The 22,262-nt window shown below is 43.8% G+C and overlaps 2 protein-coding genes across 2 annotated transcripts in view; both read right to left on the bottom strand.

The window, feature by feature from the left end:
* Positions 1-2,139: 2,139 nt before the first annotated feature.
* Positions 2,140-12,243, bottom strand: LOC112944582 (membrane cofactor protein-like). The gene is made up of 11 exons (XM_026036045.1): positions 12,150-12,243; positions 11,286-11,474; positions 10,857-10,953; positions 10,082-10,167; positions 9,469-9,675; positions 8,717-8,899; positions 8,048-8,227; positions 7,312-7,497; positions 6,974-7,000; positions 6,241-6,307; positions 2,140-3,625 (listed from the first exon to the last, which is right to left on the bottom strand). Exons 1-11 carry the CDS (start codon positions 12,241-12,243, stop codon positions 3,574-3,576), a joined length of 1,368 nt encoding a protein of 455 aa, XP_025891830.1. The 3' UTR covers positions 2,140-3,573.
* A 618-nt stretch (positions 12,244-12,861) lies between these two features.
* The window catches only part of CR1 (complement C3b/C4b receptor 1 (Knops blood group)), a 61,087-nt gene continuing 51,686 nt past the window's right edge, over positions 12,862-22,262 (bottom strand). The window contains exons 78-91 of the mRNA XM_026036044.1: positions 21,780-21,971; positions 21,491-21,590; positions 21,125-21,216; positions 20,757-20,951; positions 18,042-18,221; positions 17,589-17,639; positions 17,300-17,476; positions 16,911-17,051; positions 16,114-16,296; positions 14,528-14,707; positions 14,095-14,124; positions 13,871-13,946; positions 13,558-13,642; positions 12,862-13,169 (exon numbers count right to left, since the gene is read on the bottom strand). Coding sequence (XP_025891829.1) covers positions 13,561-13,642; positions 13,871-13,946; positions 14,095-14,124; positions 14,528-14,707; positions 16,114-16,296; positions 16,911-17,051; positions 17,300-17,476; positions 17,589-17,639; positions 18,042-18,221; positions 20,757-20,951; positions 21,125-21,216; positions 21,491-21,590; positions 21,780-21,971 — 1,679 coding nt within the window. The 3' untranslated portion in view covers positions 12,862-13,169; positions 13,558-13,560. The remainder of the gene's footprint in view (positions 13,170-13,557; positions 13,643-13,870; positions 13,947-14,094; positions 14,125-14,527; positions 14,708-16,113; positions 16,297-16,910; positions 17,052-17,299; positions 17,477-17,588; positions 17,640-18,041; positions 18,222-20,756; positions 20,952-21,124; positions 21,217-21,490; positions 21,591-21,779; positions 21,972-22,262) is intronic.

Genomic DNA, 22,262 nt, shown 5'->3' with positions numbered 1-22,262 from the left:
GGATGAAGCATTTGATGAGACCACCGAGAAGGACAGTCTTCTTTGAAGAAGGCGTAGCTGCCACCTACGAGAGGATTCTTCTCTGAGCCAGAAAAATGTCTCTTACACAGGCTGACCGATTTCTCTTGGTGTTCAGAGTCTCAGTTTTTGTCTAGCACCATTTGAAATCGGTTATGATGTAGGGGGAAAAGCAACAGTAATGGAAAACTTCATTCCCCCCTTCCCTAAAGTCCTTATAGATAAAGACCAAAGTGCACCCTGGCTCCACAGACAGCTCCGCCGACCTCTGTCCCTGACCTCGAGCTGCACCAAGGCTGAACATCCTGCGTAAAAGGAGGACACCCGGCAGCCAGTTCAGCTAGGACGGATGCTTGAAGTGAATCGAAGCATCTGTTCAAACACGTAACTAAGATTCTGCAAGTCAAGCACGCCAGGGCACATGCTTGAACACGGCCACTTCTCTTTCTGACCAATTATATCCATGTGCTATTTGTTTGCATTTAACCTGTTATTTACGCAGATTTCTTTTCCTTGAAATAAAATTGTGTGCTCCTTGGTACTGGCCTCTGTCTCAGGTAGACAGATAACACGCTTCCCTGCTGGACAGTATCTAGATGCTGCAAGTATCTTCATTTCAGTCCCAGCTCCATTTCCACCGTCCTAGCCCAAGCACACTCGAGAGCGAGCATGACACGGATGCATGTGCCGCACTGAGCCTACCCAACACTGAACCGTCCCACTACTTAATAGATGTTACACTACTTTTAAATTAAGATGGAAATGCATGCATTTGTTCTAAGCACTGTTGTTCAACACTGTTCCCAAGCTCCTTTACTTGCACGGTGAGAACAGGCAGTTTTACCAGTAGATGGCATCAATAGAGGCTTTTTATAAGCACCAAGTACATGTGTTTGTTGTGCAACATGAGTCAGTATCACCAGCTCCAGATTCTAAAATGAAGTAATTCACGTGGGACTTGGTTTTAGAAAAATGGCACAGCATACATTACAATTAGGACAAATTAATTTGCAGTGTCTAAGTCAAACTACCTAGGAGCAGCCCAGCCCTGTATCACATGCTCACTGCAACCCCATGAGACTTAGCATTTTCCAAAGGTATATAATCTACATACTACCACCTTTTGCAATCAATACCTGCTAATTTGGGAATCACAACCATGAATTAAAAAATGCATATTAAGTTCTTTTCCTATTCCATCCTCTCAAAGGCTACATCCTATTGAGAGCGCTGATGCCACCTATTTCTTTGCAAAGAAACCAAAGTAGATTATGAAACTTGGCACAATAAACACATAAATAAACAAACAGAGCACATTCCATTTATATTTACTTAAAAAAGAGAATTAAGTCTGTCACAATAGACAAAGGTGCCAGATGGGCTAGGGACCAGTCCCCATTGCTCTTGATCAATGCTGGCACACTCTTTTCCATTACGTTTTTATAAAATTTTTCAGGTGTGAATATCGTCAGCATTTGGAAACTCTGGAAAACCATCTCTTTTTCCAAAAGAAAGCCAAAGATAAGAGGCTGCTCAGCAAATACAGCCACGTTTTCTACACTATGCATGCAAGTTCTCATCAAATAGTTTTGGGCACAAAGTTAAAACTTTGATCTTAACAGTGACCATCTAGCACGAGTTTGATGTGGGCACAGTCACAAACGCACACCTTCAAGAACAACGGAGTACAGCTCTTTACCACACGACAAATAAGAGACAAACACTTACTACTAAATAAGTTAGCATTTTTATTTGTAATATTACAAATTGTTGCTAGGCTTTACAGCAGAAACAGAAAAATAAACCAAACTTTTACAAAGTCTTCTCACTTGCGCATTAAGTGCATTTCAGCATGTCTTCACACAGTTGAAGATGCCATACACAATCAAGCTAGCTAATGTGCAACACGTGCAGGTCCAATATATTATCGCAGTATTTACAAACAACAAATCATTATCAAACTATACATCAGCCACTGAAAAGGCACTAAACAACAAGTCGCTCTGTTTTGCCAAAATCCTCTTTCATACCCAGAGGCCATTATGAACTCTAACAATACAACTGCTGGGATTGTCCCAAAGAGCCCTATAAAACCCCAAATAGTCTTACATCGTAGAACAATCTGCTCACAACAGTGAGAACAAGAGCTAATCTACCACAGACAAGCAAGAACAGTTTTAATGCCGCCTCAGCCATCTGAAGTGAGGGAATTTGGTCTTTTTTTCCTGAAAAAAATGTGTTTCTTGCAAGGTGCATGTGTGTTCTTTGATTACAAACTCAGGAATTCACTAAGCCAAAAACTGTTCTAATTCAGTTTTGAGTTATATCAGAAATTACACGCATGCATTTAAAGAAACAGCTATCAGTGCAAGTCCGAGTTAATCCAGTGTTATTTCTGCGATGGGAGCTCCTGGAGTTGCCATCTGACAAAACCGTTTCCTAAGCCATCTAAAGAGTGACATTCCCACTCACGGGATACCCACCCTTCCCTCTTGCAACTAGGCTGGCTCAGCTTCCTTCAAGACAAAAAGCTGGAAGTCAGACAGGGGAAGGTTCACGTTTCTCCATGGACATCTATATTACCCGGCACTACAGATTTACACTTGGCACAATAGGGCATATACAGAGATCTGAAATATTCTGTGTGAATATTCTGTGTAATATATGATTTTAAAGGGAAGAGAAAAAAAAAGAAGAGGCAAGGAAGCTAGCTACATACAGTAACCCTCCTACCCTAAGAAGCAACATAATTACCTCTGAATGTGCCAGCGATGCTAAGGAAAAGTGAAGCCTGCATCCTACCAAATGGCATTTTGCTCCCAACAAAAGGCGGCTCCCTGGGTTTCTCAGCACGTTCTTCCATCAAGAACCCACCAAATTTGAAGGCAGGGGCCAAACTGAAGCCTTCCCTTTTCTATTCCAGCAGCTCCACTGGAGCCTTCCTGGAATCAATCCAGAGGGCCAGAAATACATATACTACAGAAGTCTGATTCAAAGGCACCATTTAATTCATGAGATAAAAAGAAGCAAACTTTGGCAGACAAAGAGGTAGTGCATCGAGAGCTATACTGAGAAATTTGGAATAAAGGGGCCTTAAAAGGCACCTATCTTTTAAGCAAATAAATAATTAAAACATGAACACAACACACATCATCATTTACATCGTCTCAAGTGCAAGCTAGAAGCACATTAAGATTTTAACGAGCAGAGCTAACAGTCTTCTGCAAGGAAAGAGGCAAGAGTGAAGGCAGGAGGCGGCAGCAGCCGGGCTACGACAGCGGTGCCAATGCACAACAAGGCCTGCACGCTACAGTAAGTGTCTTTTCAAAGGCAATTTCACACATAGAAAAGGGGAATGCTCCATAAAGAAAAGCATAGATACAGATTCTGACTTTTTCCTAATAACAATCTCCTACTATAGAACATATTGTAACAATGGTTTCAAGGCCAGAGGTACAAGGTATTTCCCTGTAGAAGCTCAACGCGAGTACAATCACTTCATTTCTGACAGGCATATTTAACTTCAAATTCCCTCCCACCCCCAGGAAAGGCCATTCATGCTGTACAGCTCGTATATTTGGCAGTACATGGAGTGCTGTCACGTTTCCTACAAACAAAAAAACAAGTCAAATCAGAGATTTTACATTTAAATACTTTTTACATTTACTCTAAAAGCACATCCTCAGCTTTATCATTAAGCCAGCAGATAAGGTCATGAAACCCCATCGTTCATCCTCAGCGTGGCAAGCAACTACCAGGCTCATGAGACCGGTTTCAGTTGGATCGCTAGATTGCTAAAAAGCGAGACCCAGGGCCCAGGACAGCATCTGATCCCAAAGGAGCATTTCAAGTGATGGACAACCCGTGCCATGGTACTACCAGAAACGGAGCACACACCAGACAGGCACAGGTCTCCTGACTCAGCTGCACTGTATCATAGGCTGAATACTAGCTATTAGTTCAGGAGACTTTTGATGCTGTAAGTCCATTAAGACTGAATTTACAATATTTAAACAAAGGAGGATTCAAGGTTTTAGTTATATCCAGGACTACGTAAACCATATCTTTGCAAATCCTTGAATTACTCAATTCTTCTGAAATATGGGTGGGAGGTATGTCCGTTTTTTATGCCATCTTAAACTTAGGAATGATACAGAAAGGTCAATTCATTTTAAAGTAATAAAAAAAGAAAGACTACACATTTAAAGACCTTTGCATTAATTCAGGGTAAGAGACCTAACGTATCAATAATTACCTTCTCACAATTTGGGGAATGGCAAAAGGCAACGCAAAGATATTACAACTACAGCACAAACTCAGACCATTAAGGCAGTAATGGAAAAAAAAAAATCTAACACAATAGCACCTACACTGTTGTAACACAATACAAGGCACATACATCTGTGCTGCTGTCACCAGGTTAGAAAAGAGTTTTTGAAAAAGCTAATTTGGACTCTACAGAAGTGCAGGAGAAATCGTAACTGCCATCAAATGCACCTGACTACTGGATTCAACATTCCAGGTTAAATACAGAACAGGAAAATAACTCCAGACAAGCAACTGTATTTTGGCTCTTTTTAGGGCTACGGAACTCCAAATTTGAAAAATAAATCAGCTTTTTATACCAAGGTTTCAGAGACCTTGTTTGCATCTTGCATTTATTTTTCTTAGAGAGTTAAGAATGAATCAGTTACTCATTCCTTAAAGGCAACTCAAAACTGTAATTTAAGGCACCAAATGACAATTCTTTGTGTAAGGGTAACATCCACTATTCCCCTAGAATAACCATCCATAGAAAAAGAGGCATACTTATTATAACCTTTTCCACAGGGAACTGCTGTTCACAGCTAGTTAAGATTCCACACTTTCCCTGAAATTCAGAGTATACTACAAAAACAGACACTTAAACATCATTGCAAATGTCCAAATCAAGTGGAATGCATATACCTTTTTAAGATTCAATTAATTCATTTGTGCAGTCTTCCGTCTCAGATGCAACATTAGTTTTTAAAATACATGTTTCCTTGCAAAATTCATCAACTGTATACGAGCTGAACAGCAGAAGGGGGAAAAAGATCTAATTGAATATTCTATAAAAATGGTAAACACAAAAGAAAAGAGCGGGCAAAGAAAGACTTTTGCTGTAATGTGAAAACTACAACCCAGCCAGCACCAGCACAACGGCTGTAAAGGCTCAGGTAATTCAGGAATCCAACAGCAATTAATGGTGAGATTTAGGCCTCAGTAAAAGCAGATTAAGCTATTTTCCTTGTCTGAAAGCCCAATCTATTCCCAGATATTCCTAGCAGGGAAGCTTATGGAAAGCACTGAGCGCAGCAAGACTTTTCCTACAGTGAGGTTTTATGGAATATGACATAGGAATATGACACGGGATAATTTTTAGCACTGCTGGGTCACACCTCGCCTCCTCTCTGCACCCTGAGAGCTCTCTCCCCTCATGAAGGCAGGAAGTGCCTGGCACTACAGTCAATTCCCCATACTGATTCTCTGGCCGCCGGGGTTGCAGCTAACCCAAGCTACAGATTAAAAGCAAATGCAGCAGCACAGAAGTATATAGCCTGGGACATGCTGCTTACAGGGCCTTTTTCTTTTAATAAACCCATATGATTTTACGCAAGTTCCTTTTGGCAGAAAAGATGAACACACCAGTTCTTCAATCACCCCATCCACCGGCCCAGTTCATCTTACATAGAAGAGAGGAGACTTCACTCCTAACACTTCCCATTTCTTTACATCACCACTCTGCCTCTTAAAACGTATGGAGACTTTTCCTAAGCAATTCCAGAAACAATTCAGGCCAAAAAACAAAAAATGAACAAACAGCTGAAGCTCGCACAAGCCAACACTACACTGCTTCTAAGATGGGAACTGGCACATTTTCGAGCAAACACACATTCCTTCCACAGTTAAGCAGCCCTACGTCAAGCGTAAGCACGAAGGACGTTATTTTCCTTGCAACTGGCACAAGCATTAATTAGTAGTTTACCCGAACAATGGATACAAAAAATAAAGCCAAACATAAAGTTAAGCACTTAGCTTTCCATCAGCTGCTGTAATAAGCTTACATATTATTGCAGAGCAATTTAAGCAGAAAAGGCAAGTAAGGCTTGAAAAACTTACACACTTGTTGGCTCTTGCACAGTCACACAAATTGGCAGAAAAACAAAGAAAACTAAACTAAACAAAAAGGGGTTTACTCACCCTTTCTGCGAGAACAGCATCTTATAGACCCAGAAGGCTGCCAGCGACACGACAATTGCCACAATTACTTCAGGAAAAAAAATTTAAAAGGCTTAGAATGAAAAAGGCAATGATTGTATCTCACAAAAAATACCCTCAGAAGCTAGCAAAAAAAGCAGTATCTTCACTCTCCTACTCAGCACCCTCCCCTTCCAGCCAAAACACACAATGGCTTATTTCACACATATCCCCAAACATTTTGAAGAGTCTTTGGTAAAGCATCAAGACTTTACCAAATTCAACCAACTTAAAAATATTAAAACAGTGATCAAATTCTAATATTCATGTGTTTATAAAGGAGATGGAGGTAGAGAAGCACATTCATAAAAGTCTTCTTTAAAAAAAGGGGAACAAATACACAGAAGATGGAGGAAGCAGCTTGTTGGGTATGTCCAGTTATTCATCTAGCGAGAATTTCAGTTAACGCAGAGCACTCTCCACATTTTAGGTGTAGGAAGTATGGAATTAGACCTCCTGCTCTGAACAGCATAATAATTTTACAAGTACTGATAATTGCTAATCAATGTAACTTTTCTCAAACTGCACAGTTTTAGAAGTACATGAGCATCTTTAAAAAGTTCCAAACTCCAAAATCTTGTTACATTACTGTAGTTACAGGCGATGGCCAAAACCAGACATCAATTCCACACAGAAAAAAAAGCATGATCTTGCTCAGTGTTCATAAGATACTTACCACAGATGATGACGATAATATACACACCTAAAAACAGAGTAAATCAGTATCACAAGCGGAATGTGCTTCTCATTCAAACATACATAAATATATGCTCAAGGCTATTTCAAATAGGTCAAGCCCTTTCGCCAACATAGCCCAGTTTATATCACATCATCTGTTAGAGTTTACAATATTCCTGTTCTTAAATGGAGTTTACCAAAATCTTTTTCCTCAAGTCAAAATAGAGAAAATTGCATTAAATTACTTCTCCTAAATACAAAAAAAGTCCCCAATAAACAAACCACCCATTATATACATTTTTAATGCCAATGGAAATTTTTGCAGTTCATACTTACTTAAGTGGCAAGTGGGGACCTCAGGCGTCCACCTGTTTTCTCCAGAATACTGAATATTAGCTTCACCATGTAACGTATAGCCTGCATAACATTCAATTGTAATAACATCTCCTACAGAATACGAAGATTTTAATCCAGCAATTATCCTACCATGACTGATGTGTGGATTGGGATCTACAACCCTACCTGGAAAAGAAAGAAGAGTGAAGTCCAAACATGGAGCTGACGCATGAAACAGATTCAAGAGGTTGTCATTAAAAAAAAATCCCCATGCTTGTGCAAGTATCAGCAGCTTAGTCAATCTTGAAGACTATATCAAAAGGTTTCCTGCTTCCTAGAGGCTGCAAATACTTCTGTTGATGGACAGGTTTCACACATTAACAGAAATATGTCTCAACTTCCTTACAACAAACAGCAAAGTAACGATAGTCTTGTTGTTATGCTGCAAGCAGTCAGTGCTCATGTGGTGCACACAAGGGTTGCTACCAGGACTATCGCTGTCAGAGGAAGACTCTTGACAACACTCTCTGCACAGCATTTCATGCTGCCCATCAAGTTTTACCACCTTTCTTAAACCTAAGACAAGAGGGGACAAGTATCCCCCAAACCCGCTCTCATTACTCAAATCCTATCCAAAACACTTGCAGCCTGTTACAAGCTGATTCTTCCTATCTAGGTATGCTCACAGGCTCTAACTTGGAGACACCTCATCTTCCCGGAATTACTTTTTACTCACATGTGCAGTTTTGCAAGGAACTCCACGTTTCACCTCCTTCACATGTTACTGTCATCTCTCCAGCACCATCAGGAAGAGTGCACTGAGCATTGCATTTTATCCGAACAGACTCTCCCTTGCTATATTGAGTTTTCAATGGAATTAGTTCGCCATCTGTGATCTCTGGGGCAGCACACATATCTAATAATGTGGATAAATAAAGGGATAAATAAAGGGATAATAATGTGTTACAAAACATTAAAGTTTAAGTCATTCAGCCTTTTTATGAGAAAACATCGCTTCAAGACGTGGTTAAGAGAGAAATAATACATAACTAATAATTTACATCACTCTGAGAGGATACTACAGATTTCTCCGCAGTGTGCATAATCTTAGTCCTTTCTATCAAAATCAGCAACTCATTTTGTCTTGCATTTCTGTATGACATGACTAGAACAAACAGCACGACACTAACTGCAGCGTGCCCTGCACACCACAATGTGCATATCTGGAACTGCATTCAATCTCACCGGTAAAATCACAGTAGGAAGAGTCATCATAACACTCAGAAGAGTTGTTTGCAGGTGACACTCTGCATCAACAACCTTTGCTTCAGATTTCAAATCATAATTTGAAATTTTAGCAGCATTCTTCACATACAAGAGGTCAATTTCCTATTTAAAGACTTACTTTTTACACAAGTCGGCTTTGGGGGGTGCCAGGTGCTATTTTCCAGGCAGCTAATCGTCTGACTTCCCTTCATAGAATAGCCTGGATCACACTCAAATGTAATGGAGTCCTTGTAACTGTAGGAAGGCCCAAACCCAGTAATTTTTTTTCCATGTTGAACTTGCAGGTTATCACATTTAACCACTGAAACACGTAGGAAAAAAACACAGCTTTGAAACATTTGTTAACAGCATCATTATCTTAGATATTGTATACTCTAAACTCATTGTAAGGGATTTTTTTTTTAAACTAATCAAACAATTTTGGAGGGGCTTTATAAAAAAAGTTAAATTTTCATCTGCAAAGCACAGGCTTTATATTTTTCAGTCTTTGCTGAGAAGAAGAGTTCTTCCTTCTCTTTTCACTATCCATAACCGAACTCTCACTTTCTTGCTCTTTCAGTTTTAATTCGACTGCTCAAGGCTTTACAGTCTTACAGTTCTTTCACTCTGTTCTTGCCATTTCTATCAACTGCATGCTTACAATTCGAGTTTTAACTTCTGTCATTCACACTGTGTGAAACAATCAATTCACATGCCTCATGCAGCTGATCTAATTACCAGTGGAGTTGCATCAATTAACAGCAGCAGAGGAGCTCTTCCTTCTTTTCCATTTCTCACTCACCCACCCACCTCTATCTTCAGGAAAGGGACATTCAAGTTTTAACCACGTAGTTACGAAAGAGAAAACATATATATGAACACAATAGCAACCTCTACATTCTGGAGGTGGTCCACTCCAAATTCCATTGTTGTCTGCATCATGTGTGCAGAAAATGGAGTCTGAGCCAATGAGGGAGAAGCGATCCATGCCTTTTGGCACATCAACACACCTATAAGTGACTGTTGTTTGATAAACGTAGCTCTCTCTTTCATCGTACAGCCCATTGGCTATACTTGGAGGTGGTTTACAAGGAATTTCTAGAAATAAATCAAATAAATTAGTTGACAGAACTTTACTTTTACCTCAGAGGGGAGGAAATAAAATCAATCGTTGATTTTCAGGTAATTTCATTTAAAATCTAGTATAAAGTCATTTCTAACACAAGCTACAGTCAGAACTAATTGTAAACTGTGGACACTTAGAATAGAAAGTTGCAATTCCAAGCTGTCTTTGACTTTAACTAACACACACTAATTACCACAAGGACTGAAGTTTATCAGCAGTTGTTCTTCAGATGTACAATCTTAGCAGCTCAAAAAACAATGGTGCCACTTCACAGCTGCCTCTTACAATACCAAATTCCTCTTAAAAACACTTGTATAGACCGTATAGTAAGTTTATATTCACCCGAATATATACTTAAGCACAGTAGTATTTACTCACGTTCACAGAAAGGAAGATTTTCACTCCAGCCAACATCTGCACCTTTAATTACACAGGAAATTTCACTAGCTCCACGTAACCGGTACCTAGACATAAAATTTTAGAGGAGTGGAACTTAGGAGATCACTCATTACTCCACCATGCAGCTGGAAGCTTCGTTTATATAATTTTGTTGTACCAAAATGGGGGCACAATATAGCTTTTTTGATGTTGTTGTAATAAGAATGGTTTCTGAAAAGATTTTCAAAGACTATATTTTTGCAGAAAAAAAAAAAAGAGCAAATGAGAAATCATTAAAGACATGGCAAGTGCTCTTGTGGTTTTAAGGTCTGTACCTGCCAATGAGGAATGCTTTAAAGTTACTAGTATTAAACAAATAAGCTGTTAAAACAAAGAGGAATAGAGTCTAACAGAAGCTTAGCACTTTTGATTTCATTCATTATAGGACAGGGACAGGTGATTCAACATCATAAGCAAGTACTGTTGATAACAGTCATTTCCTCTTTCATAGGACCATTAAAAAGAGTCATTAGAGAGAACACTAGAAGTTTCCCTCTGAAAAATTCCACTGAAAAAGCTTAAGCCTTAGTTGATACTATCAGCAAGCTGAACTAGGGAACTAATTCAGGTTTTCTTGTGGTTTAATTTCCTCCAGCTTGAACTCAGGAGACATTTCAAGTCAGAATGCAAATAGGTTCTACATAAGAAAGTTCAGATTTGGCTTCAATCTAGTCTAAACAAAAAGAATACTCATTCACTTCTAAAAAGTCCTTACCCTTCTTCACATGAAAAAGTAATACTTGAACCAAATTTAAGATCCTCTATATGAGCCGAGCCATGTTCTAAGTCCTCTGGCCGACTACAACTTTTTTCTGTGGAATAGAAAAAAAAAAAGAAAAAAAGAACCTTACTTTTTCTGCAGTTATATAACAAAGAGTAAGTCTTTGGCATCAACTACCCTTAAAGTCTGTCTTCAAATCACAAATTTAGCACAGGGGACTTCTATTTGGAAGAACTGTCTGCCAGCATTTAAACGAACACTCAACAGAAACCTCCATGATTTTTCCAGTGATGACTACAGAAAAATTACAGCAACAATTAAGGTTCTTTTTTCATATAAGTTAGTAGAAAACATTATTTCCTGGACAGAAATAATTGAAATTGCCAGAGAGGAGGCAGGAGAAGAGCCACAAGCAGGCAGTACCTGTGCAGAAGGGCTCTGGTTCCAGCCACTGCGAGTCCATACAAGTAACAGCTAAGGACTTCCCAGGGATCCTCCTGTATCCCGGGCGGCACACATAGGACACGGTGGTCCCAGACGGAAAACTCTGCATCTTTTGGTAGCTTTCCTTGGGCTCTGCGTAGTGAAGTCTCTTCAGAGAGGTGCATTCTCCTGTAGGGATAAGAGGGCGGAGGAAGCGATAGGGAACTTTATCAACAAGAGGACACACATGTTGAAGGCAACAGCATGTGAAAACCGAGTTAAAACTTTCAGGACCAAGGATGCATCAACATGTCAAAAAAGGCATGTTAACAGACAGCACTATCACATGTTATACACGTATACACACACAAAACACATGTAGAGGTGATATACATATATACATACACTATATGTCTACCTTAATTACAACCAATTGCCACCTCTAACACAGGTTACTCATACATGTATACACACACATACTACATATATTTATATGACTATATACCTCTAGTCTGTTTTACCCACATGCGACGGGCAATTCTAATGCAGCCTACACGAGGTTTTTAGCTACACGGGTTTTTTATTTCATTTTTAGTCTGTTTTTACTTGCACCCAAAGGCGAGCTCCAGCGTTTCCTCAAGGTCCCCCCGCGCGGCCAGGGCGCCTCCTTCCCCCCTTGATCCCGACCATAAAACAACCCCCGATTCCCCCCCAAGCCCCGAGCACCCCCGGGGCCGCTTCCCAAGCGCCGCGGGCCGCGCCCGGCCTCAGCGAGCACGGGGCCGCTTCAAACAGCGACCGGAGCGGGGCACAAGGAGCCCCCGGGCTGCGCCTCCGCCCCGCACAGGCTTTTCCCCGGCTCACCCGCGGCCGCCGTGGGCTCCGGCCACCACAGCAGCAGCAGCAGCAGCAGCAGCACCGCAGCGAGCGCCGGCCCGCAGCCCCGCGGCCGCCCCATGGCTGCCGCGGCGGAGATGGCGGCGGAGGCGCCGGCCGCGCGCGGCCCCACGAGCCTCACCGCGCAGGCGCCGCCCGCTTCCCGCTTCCCGCCGCGCCGCCCGGGCCGCCATTTCCTCAGCCTCGGCCGCCGCCCGGGGCGGGAACCTCCATCCTCAAAGCCGCTTCCCCGCCTTAAAAGCCCGCGTTCCCCGCACCGGGCGGCGTTAAAATAACCCCCGGGAGCTCCAGCGATCCAAACGACCCGAAGCACTGCGTCAAGTTCTGCTTTTATTGGGTTAAATGGCCTAGAAGTGCGTGTTGCTGAAGGAGGGAGGGAAGGGGTGGCAGCACAGGGACACTGCCCGAGTTTGGTACCACGCCAGAGCAGGCGGCGTTGGAGTTAAACTGGCGTCCTGAAACGTCTCTAAGGGAAATGAGGAGGAGAAGATAACCCACAGCCCTTGTTCTTGGGAGTAGCTGGCTTGTAATGACTGCATGGAACAAGAACTCACTTTTACAGACATTATTCACATTCACCAACCAGTTGTAGAAAACCTACGGGATTATCTTAACAATTTCCAGGCAAAACTGTAAGAATCTCTTGCTTGGTTAATGAATTCTTCCTTCCCTGCCAAGACACGATGTTTCTGTGCATCTGTCTCATCGCAGGAGTTTGAAAATAAAGGAAACGTTCTTCATCACACAGCAGGAGTGTGGACAGACGTCTCTAAAAGAGCATTTATGCTGTGCACCATTGGAGCTTGGATAAGCCCTCGCAGTGGTGCAATTAATAGAAACAGAAGCAATTTCAGTCCTGTAGTAAAGTGCCTTTTTTTTTTTTGCTGCAGAATTTCAGTCTCAAAGAAAGGGACCAAAGCCGTCCAGCAGCCGGTGTCTTTTACATGGAGGAGTCTGGGCAGGCTACTGCAACCAGCAGCCTCCTACCTAGAAAAAAAGCAAAAAGACATGCAAGTGTTAAAAGCAAACTGAACTTCCTTTGTTTTGCATTAATGTCTAGAAATTATCATTCATGCTCAGAAAGTGTGGAGAGAACAGTTTCTGCTTCAGTGGCAACAACTTTTTTTCCAAACAATCTTTACAAATAAAAGGGAGAAAAGAACTAATGTTTACATATGACTTTCTGTGGTCAAAGGTGGTTACGTTCAGCGTGCTGGTAACAGCGAAGCTTCTCTGCAGTGCACACACCAGGTAGAAAGTAGATTCACTTGCCAGTTAAACTCGAATAATTTAATTCTACTTGAAAAACTATATTAGAACAACACAGCTATGCAGCTATAACTGACATTTTCTATTGAGGAGTATAAATCCATACCTGCTAGGGAACACACAGGGGTTTCTGTTCAGTTACATGGTCCGCAGGGGTACGGCACCCGTAGTTTTCATATGTATGATAATAGCTAGGAGATAGAGAAACAATGAAAACAGTAGGCTAGGCTTGTTTGTAAAAGGACTCTAATATTCGTTTTCTTGGGAAGTGAAACAACATGACCACAGTTGATAACTGGTTGTCGAGCCTTGTGCAGTTTGTACGTTGAATTTAAAGATGTACAAGATGGAGGCACAAATAATTCATTTAAGTGTTGGGAGTCGACAGCGAAGGAAAACAATGTGCAGAGCTGCCTTACCCTTGCTTCTGCTTTGAAATAATTTTCCAGATAATGCCCACGCCCAGGAAAAGCAGAACTACTGCAGCTGTAATGCCTGAGAGAGAACAACAACATCCACTATTAGTGTTTTCACCTCACCTGAAATAGCCAGCTCTTCTCCTCTAGGAAGCAGAGGGAAAGAGCAGCGCAGAGGCCACTAAAGCTAAAGATGTGGCCAACAAAAAGGTTTCCAAGCTACTTACCTAGGCCAACTGAGCTAGACTTCTGTGAAGCTAAAGGGAAGAGAAAATCCATGAGCCATTTTAATATGAAATAACACAGTTATCAACTAGTTAACCACTTTATTAAGCTTAATCTTAGGCTTTTACTGCCAAAGCCTGGAATACAGGATATCTGTTAACAGCTGTAGCTGATTAATTATCCTTATTAAGCTAAACAGTGACTGGTGAGTTTTCTCCAGAGGGCAAATAAATATTTCTGCCTTATATATATTAGTTGAACTGCATCAAATTGTAATAGTCAAGACACCTCTGTGACTGATGTAAGCAACAGAAATGGAATTTGTGCCTCCTCCCATTTGCCTTTTGTCTGTAGCTAATCATTGCAAGTCTTTAAGGAAAGTAGAGAAGCTGAATCGATGAACTTGCCTGAACTGCACATTTGCATTTCTCTCACCTAGTTTACAGGCTGGGACAGGAGGGTCCCAGCTGAGGTCCTCCTGACACTGAGTCTGGATGATGCCTCCTGAAGTGTAACCGTCATCACATTCAAGAGTGATGTTCGTCCCCAGTTGATAGGTATTTCCCGTCATGGATTTCTTAATGCCTGGAACTTCTGGGAATGCACATCTGATCTCTGAAATTAAATAAAACAGAACACAGGTGTTTAATGGGAGAGAATATAAGATATGAGGTATACAATTGCAGGTCTTTCAGGCCTTTCTTGAATTGTTTCTGAAAGTAACATGAAAATAGTTCCTATTCCAAAGTGTATTTTGCTTCCTTGAGGCTGCAGAAGTGAATGTGGAATGATGAACGGCTACTGCAGTGTGTGGGCTGTTTTTCTGACTGTTTTTCTTATCACTGCGTGCTGTGTTGAGGCCACAGGGAATGGTACCTTGGGAGAAGCCTGCCGGAGAGGCACATCTCAGGAAAAGTGAACTAGTTATTTCCATTTATGTAACTAATCACATTTGATAATCCAAGAATTCTGGAGAATATTCTCAGTGGAAACCAAAGGGGTAACATCAGGATGCAATTTCTACACTGTTTTGTTTTACACTGTACCTAATGTTCTGAAAACCATCACACGTTACAGTTGCTAAGGACACTTCTAAACTATGAGAATGTAGCATGACAGGAAGAACTTTTTTTTTTCTGTGAGACCACTTAAAATAAAGAGCCTCTGACTTCATTTATATAAACATTTCATGTGTTATTTCCTCTTATTGTTGTCCAGGTGTGTTTCAGTTCCTGAGTCACTGAGGTGGGTGGCTGCAGCTCTACCAAAGGAAATGACATATTCTGGCAATGAATTTATTCCAACAAATAATCCAGTTTTTAGTGCAGGAACACCCATGCTAGGAATCTTCTTGCATTCATGAGATTGCCTGTGGTCAAATGTGCCTCAGGACCGACCTTCACAATGAGCTATGCGGAAGTGCCAAGTCACAGAGGACAAAAGCATCTTTTCCAGTAAGGAAATGGGCTCACGTCCAGTTTACAGTCAATTCACTAAGAAAAAACCTCATATGTAATCACTGCCTTCTGTTAGTCATACTTGGGGAGAGATGCAAAAGAAGCAAAGGGAAGGGAAGAAGTTCTTATTCTTAAAGAAAAGCTCTTAAAGGGTTGACTTACTTGGAGGAAACACTATACGGTTTGTTCATAGCAACAAGAGCAGAAATGCAAACATAACCGAGAATTAAACCCGCCTTCCAGAATTGCCTCCTGCTGTACTCATAGCCTTTTGACTTGTTATTTTGAGATCCCCATCCTCCTCCTGTACAATATCATACTCCTCACAAGGATATCAGTGGATAAGTTCATAATCAGCAGGTTAACATTATCTAGCTATGAAATGGAAATGCTTCTCCAGCAGAATAAAGGGCTAGAATTCAGTGTTAGTAAGTGGTCATGTTTTTTAGTACATGGATTTTTGCCCGTGCATCTCCTTAGGAATTTCATTCCCTGAAGAAAAATGCATGGCTGTGGCTGCCACCCAAGTACAACACAGCACAAACAAGCAGAGCACGAACAGACCTTCACAGCGAGGAAGAGGCTGGTCCCAAGTTCCCAACGCCGTGCAGTTAATGGAAGCATTCCCAATGAGTGAATAACCAGGATCACAGCTGTAGGACACGGATGCTCCATAGGGAAAAGTGTCAGAGATGTGGCCTATGAGCTTCCCGTTTGTGATGTTTGGAGGATGGAGGCACCTGACAACTGAAAAGTTGGGGGAGACAGACAAGACAGCACTGGCATTAGGATCCTGGGGGGTTCCAGAGAAGAGCAACAGCACTCTGTGTTTGTAGCCTCCTTTCCTCCTGTCTAGTATCTTCCCAAGCTGATGTGCTGATTTCAGCACAAGCAGCTGTAATGTGTGTGGGATCAGTCACATTTCTTCTTACACAGTGACACGTTGCCCAGCACCATCGTTCGTGGTGCATAAAACACGAGAGGAGATTGCCTGTATTTATAATATGAATTCCACACTTGTGAGACCATCTTCATACAACACCCATGCAGGTTTCTTATAGCTGGGGGAGCTGGCCTAAGCTTATTTCCAAGAATTTAATTCTGAGAAACTGAGACACCAAATACTGCAGAGATAAGAGCAGGGAGAAAGAAACGAGGCTGGCCTGATAAGCTGGTAACTGCTTTCCCTTTCTCTTCTGAGAGAAACACTAGGCTGAGGATTTCTCTGATCTCCTCTGCATCCTGCTGCACATTGCCATGAGTGATAAGTCTAGAAAGGATAGTCATCTAAGAAAGGATAGTCATCTGAGATCGTGCCTGCTTACTTCTTTCACACATGGGGAGCGGTGGATCCCAGGTACCTCCAGCCTGGCACTGGGACTCACGAAGGCCTTTGGGGCCCCTGTCACTTTTGCATTCGATCCTAATGATGTCTCCAGGTCTATAGAGAGACTCAAATCCAATTACTTCTTCATTCTCAATTGCTGGGTTTGCACAGCCGACTGGGGACAGTAAGAGTATAAAGAACCTGTTAGATGGTGAACAACAAGGTCACAAGAAGGATGCTCGGTCACAGTTTTCTCTCCTTCTGCAAGGGTGGAGTCTGTTAAAGCAACAGCTTCTCTGGGATGGCCCTCAGCCAAATATTACTGCATACTTAACATGCTTAGAAAGTCAAGGAGAATTAGTAAGAGCATGGACACACCTTCGCAGCGAGGTAGAGGACGGCTCCAGGTTCCGTGTGCCGTACAACGGATAGACTCATTCCCAACAAGGAAGAAGCCAGGCTTGCAGCTGTAGTGCACGAGTGCTCCCATGGCAAAGGTGTCCGAGGAATGGCTGCTGTGCTCCCCACTAGCAATGTCTGGTGGGGGCAGGCACTGCAGCCCTGGAAAAGGAGTGGGAAAGATGAGGAGGTAATGCTCCTCTTTGGGAAGAGGGGGAGCAAAAGGGTAGAACACAAGCGCCCTCCTCCCTGCAAGAAGCAGGGCAAGGGGGGGGTGTTTGACAACTTTGGTCTTTTCTTATGATAGACCTACCTGGCCTTGTTGGGGTATCAAAAAGCTGGTGATGGTGTTTTGTCATTCCACCTAGATACAGCATTAAGAGTTTAAATACCCGTCTGCAGAATAGTGCCAAGTACCACCCTACTTTCATTTTCTATCATCTCCCCTTTCGTGTTTTAAAATAATTGTCACTCTTCTGTGATAGTCAGTTCCTGCCCTGAACCAGTCAAGTTTCTTACTTTCAGAGAGTGAGGAGAACATGGATTATGGACATGGATATTTATGACATTGCCTTCACCCTGGTCATGAGAAAAGTGATAAATGAAAGGAACAATTTCTTGTTTTGCTGTCAGGTAGCCAGTCAAGTACCTCGATTTGAGAAGAGGGGTGAGCAGGACAGATAGAGGCAAATTCAGCTTCCATGAGTTCCTGGGAGCAGTCGGGAAGGAAAGAGCAACATGACCAAGTCAGCAGGGTTACACTTACCCCGCTCACACACTGGCACAGGTGGGTCCCATGTTTTATTGGCTCTGCATCGAGCTGTGTGATGGCCTTGCAGGGTGAAGCCTTCGTGGCACTCAAAGCTAACGGTATCCTCATACGTGTAGTTATCTTTATGAATGGATATTCTCCCATTCTGGATCTTCGGGACTGGGCACGTCACCTCTGAAAAAGAAATTCACTGGTTCAGATAGAGAGACCAATGTCTGCTGAAGATGATGCACATATAGAGTCCATCCTGAGCCTGCCACTGCTCCCCCTGAGTTCTCTGAGCTGCTTTCGCACGTAGCACTGAGACACACAGAAGAATAAACTAGTTTTGTGAAACAAGAGACGAGTCCCTGCTGGGATCTGGCTTTTCTTCCTTCGTAACTCTGAAAGATCAAAATGTCACATCTGCAATATTATTAGAAGAAATAAAACAAAAATATCCTAAAGGAATATTATGCTTAAAAAGCTTTATTCCCCAAGACTCTGTTTTTTGGGGAGTTTGTTTGTTTGTTTGTCTTCTGAAATGCCACTGTTTGATCTTAAGGACTTTATTTAACCATTTTGGGCCAATATTTTGGGCCGATACTGGACATGACGTACTTACTCCTGCAAATGGGAGGAGCACCACTCCAGGCAACAAGTGTTCCAATAATCTCACATCGCCTCTGTGACTGGCCAACTAGTTCGTGCCTGGAAGGGCACAGAGAGAAGTGTCTGTTGATACCAGGTCACTTCTTGTATCGTGCACTGCCACCACCACAGCCCCCGAGGTTTCCTTCCGCAGCCTCCCGATTCTGGCCGCTCACCCAGGTGTCTCTGCTGATTCCACCCATGGGAATAAAGGACACAAAATCCCTTCACTCTGGACCCACAGGGAACAAAAATGATCACAAATTACTCCCGAAGGAGGCAAGAAGTGCTGGAGCCTCCTCTCTACAGGCGCTCGCTCTGCTGTGGCCTGAGAAGTCAGACTGAAAGTGAAGTTTGCAAAGTAGTTCATCAAGCACAGACTGGGAAACGAGGAGGAATTTCTCCCTTCCTGAGCTGGCAACTCAGATATAAACTGGAAGCCAAGCACAAGTTCTGGCTTGCTCTGAAATAGCAGCGTGCACAGAGGAGCCGGGATCCTTCGCTGCAAGTTGCACCGAGCTCAGGAAATAGCAGTGAAGGCAGCGTGGGACTCACCCGGCGTCACACGTGTGGTTCACTGCTGACCCAAAGCGGAGGTCTGTCAGAATGACAACCCTGCCATTCTGTGGTGCTTCTGGATATTTGCATCGTTTCCCTGGGAAAGAACAAGGCTGATTTTAAACTCTTCTCAGCTTTGTGCTCTGTAATGAGAAATACTATCCTAAAGATGTGTCCACATTCTGTCACCGTAAAGAAAGGAGTTTTAAAAGGTCCATAATTGCCAAAACTATGTGACTAGTAAAGCCATGTACGAATCATTTTTTAAAGAATTGCTTTAAGAAACCCACAAATAGAGCTTACACCGTTTACAAAAAAATAAACAAGACCAAACTGATGGAGCTATTCACTTTTACAAAACTCTAGTGCTTCAGACCACGTTTGGTTTTTGAGGCATGTTAGTGTCGGAGGTATCCTAGGGTGCCGTGTGTATCCCGGCTGGCAGGTGTACTTCACGGTGTCCCCAACAGCAAACGCTCTCCGGGTTTTGTATTCCTCAGTTAGCTGAGCAAAGAGCAGGTCTGGAGGGGCAGCACAGCCACCTGTTTGGAAAGAAAATACACAGAGGAAAATTGGGGCATTATCAGCTAACCCAATTGCTTTAAAATGCTTTCTGAGTACACACAGATTCAAATGTAAAAGCTCAACAGACAACAAAAGGGAAGGAGTGAGGGGCAACATTTAACTAATACAGTAGGGGAGAGGGCAGGTCTTACAAGCTCCCAAATAGAGGGATATCCAGCTATCTGTAACGCTCTGTAAAGTGGGGTACCTTTGCATTGAGGAAGAGGGAGGCTCCAGTTTCCAGCATCTGTGCAATAAATCGATTCCTCTCCCGTTAGGGAGTAGCCAGGGTCACAGCTGTAATTGACGGCCATCCCAGGAGTGAAAACTTCCAAGCCTTGGCCGTTGTGCTTTCCTTTGTCAATGTTTGGAGGCGAAGGACATTGCAGCACTAAAGGGAGAGGACGAACTCAGCTGATGGAGAGCACAAATCAGGTGACATGCACAAATACTACAAATACTACAAATGCAGAAATATTGCAAACGTTACAGACTGCACATTGCCCCCGCACGGAGCACCCTGTGTGCCACACCAAGCCCAGACCTGTGGGTGTCACTTGGAGGCACTGGGACCTGCTCTGGTACCTGCTCCCCAGCACGCTCACCTTTACACTGCGGGTAGGGGAGGTCCCAGGTCCCATTCTCGGTGCAGTAGAGAGCGGCTTTTCCAACAAGGGAGTATCCGGGCTCACAGCTGTAATTCACAGACTTTCCAGGGGGGAAGACTCGCAATTCCCAGCCATCATGCTGACCGTTGTCGATATCCAGCGGGGAGGGACACAGGAGCTCTGTGAGGAAGGAAATCTCTAAGCAGGGGGTGGATTTGGGTTATTTCTTCCCTCCGTTCACCCCCAGCATCCACAAGAGGGGAGGGTGGGAAGGCAGATGGCACCTGTGCACCCAGGGTGCACCCTTTCTGTGCAGAACCAAGGAGCAGGTCCTGCCGTGGGGCCCTACCTCCGCAGCGCGGCGGCGGCGCGCTCCACACGCCGTGCAGCCCATCCTCCGTGGTGCAGAAGATGGAGGCCTCCCCCGTGAGCGCGTGGCCGGGCTCGCACGTGTACGTGACCACAGCGGCAAAGGAGAAGTTGTCCGTGTGGCGGCCCGAGTGCGTCCCGCGAGGGATGTCCGGAGGCGGCTGGCACATGATGGCTGCGGATGCGCAGGGCGGCTCTGAGCGAGCGGCCCCGGAGCCTCCCCCGGGAAGGAGCCGGCTGCGACGGCCCCGTCTCGGCCCACGCGGGAACTACCCATCCCGTGGAAGCGCTTTGCAAGGAAAGCTCTGAGGCGACTCTCCCCACGGAGCTGCTCCACGGGGTACTTACGCTGGCAGGCGGGAACGTCGCCGCTCCACACAACGCTCTTCCCGGCCTCGGAGATCACGCAGCGCCGCTGAGCGGGTCCCACCAGCCTGAACCTGCAGGGAGGTCCCTGTTACCGCACACGGACTGTCCTTGGAGCTCGTCCTCTACGCCCTGCACGTCCCACCCTCGGTGCCATTGAATATTGTCATCATTAGGGCTCCCCCAACAAAGGCTGTGGGCAGTAAATCCTGGGATATCCATTTTAAGCTCACTTGGATGGACACTGATTTCCTGTATAAAACTGCGCTGTACCAGAGAGCTAGAGAGAAGACAGAGACATCACCACTTGCATCTTGGTAAGCCAAGCGAGCCTGGCCTGGGACTCACCCTTCCTCACAAGTGTAATTCACAGTTGACCCAAACATCACGTCTGTTGTAACAATAACTCTGCCATTTTCGGGCTCTCCTGGGTGCTCACACCTTTTCCCTGGGACAAAACAAGAGCTGGCTGTGAACTTCCCTCAGTCAATGCAGCTGGAGAAGCAGCACGTTCATCCTTGGAGTCCTACCACCACCCCCACCACGCGGGGAACAGAAAGAGAGAAGCATCTACCAAGCCACAGGCTTTGGTGGCCACACTGCCATTGAAGAAGATGGCAGTATCTGCAAGACTTACGTTTGCAGAACTCCTGGGGATCTGACCACGTTTGGTTTTCGAGACAAGTAATTGTTGGTGGGATTTGTGGATGTTTAGCATATCCTGGCCCGCAGGAGTATTTCACAGTTGTCCCAGTAGGAAACTCCGTCTGATTTTTGTGTTCCTTGTTTAGCTCAGCAAAGAGCAGTGTTGGTGGAGTCCCACAGCCAGCTGCCAAGAAACAAAAGGCTCGTGAGAAACAGAGCAGACAACGCAGTGCTAACGAAGATCAGCAAGTGCACGGGTGGACGCTGCTGCCAAAGCCAAGGACATTTCTCTCTCTTCACACATTTTCACTTCTATCAACATACAACAACACTTTTACTCCTAAAGGGAAAAGAGCATCCTGTTTAGCCCTGTTTTTTGACTGTTTGACCCCAAACCCTGCGGGTTCCGCAGGTTTTACGGTGCCAGGCGCGCAGGGCCAGGTGCCCACACAGCCTGGGGTGCAGGGGATGGAGG

Source organism: Nothoprocta perdicaria, unplaced genomic scaffold (genome assembly GCF_003342845.1).
Source record: "Nothoprocta perdicaria isolate Ctin4 unplaced genomic scaffold, notPer1 scaffold_170, whole genome shotgun sequence".
Lineage (NCBI taxonomy): Eukaryota > Metazoa > Chordata > Aves > Tinamiformes > Tinamidae > Nothoprocta > Nothoprocta perdicaria.
Note: the sequence above shows the minus strand (reverse complement) of the source record. Positions and strands in the feature narration are given on the sequence as shown.

Excerpts from the sequence above, each read along its gene's own strand:
- LOC112944582 (XM_026036045.1), bottom strand. The coding sequence starts at position 12,243 with ATGGGGCGGCCGCGGGGCTGCGGGCCGGCGCTCGCTGCGGTGCTGCTG. Across the intron at positions 9,676-10,081 it reads AAATCTTCCTTTCTGTGAAC|AAATTCCTTGTAAACCACCT; the intron begins GTGAGTAAATAC and ends ATTTATTTCTAG. Across the intron at positions 8,900-9,468 it reads ACCACCTCCAGAATGTAGAG|TGGTTAAATGTGATAACCTG; the intron begins GTTGCTATTGTG and ends TACGTGTTTCAG.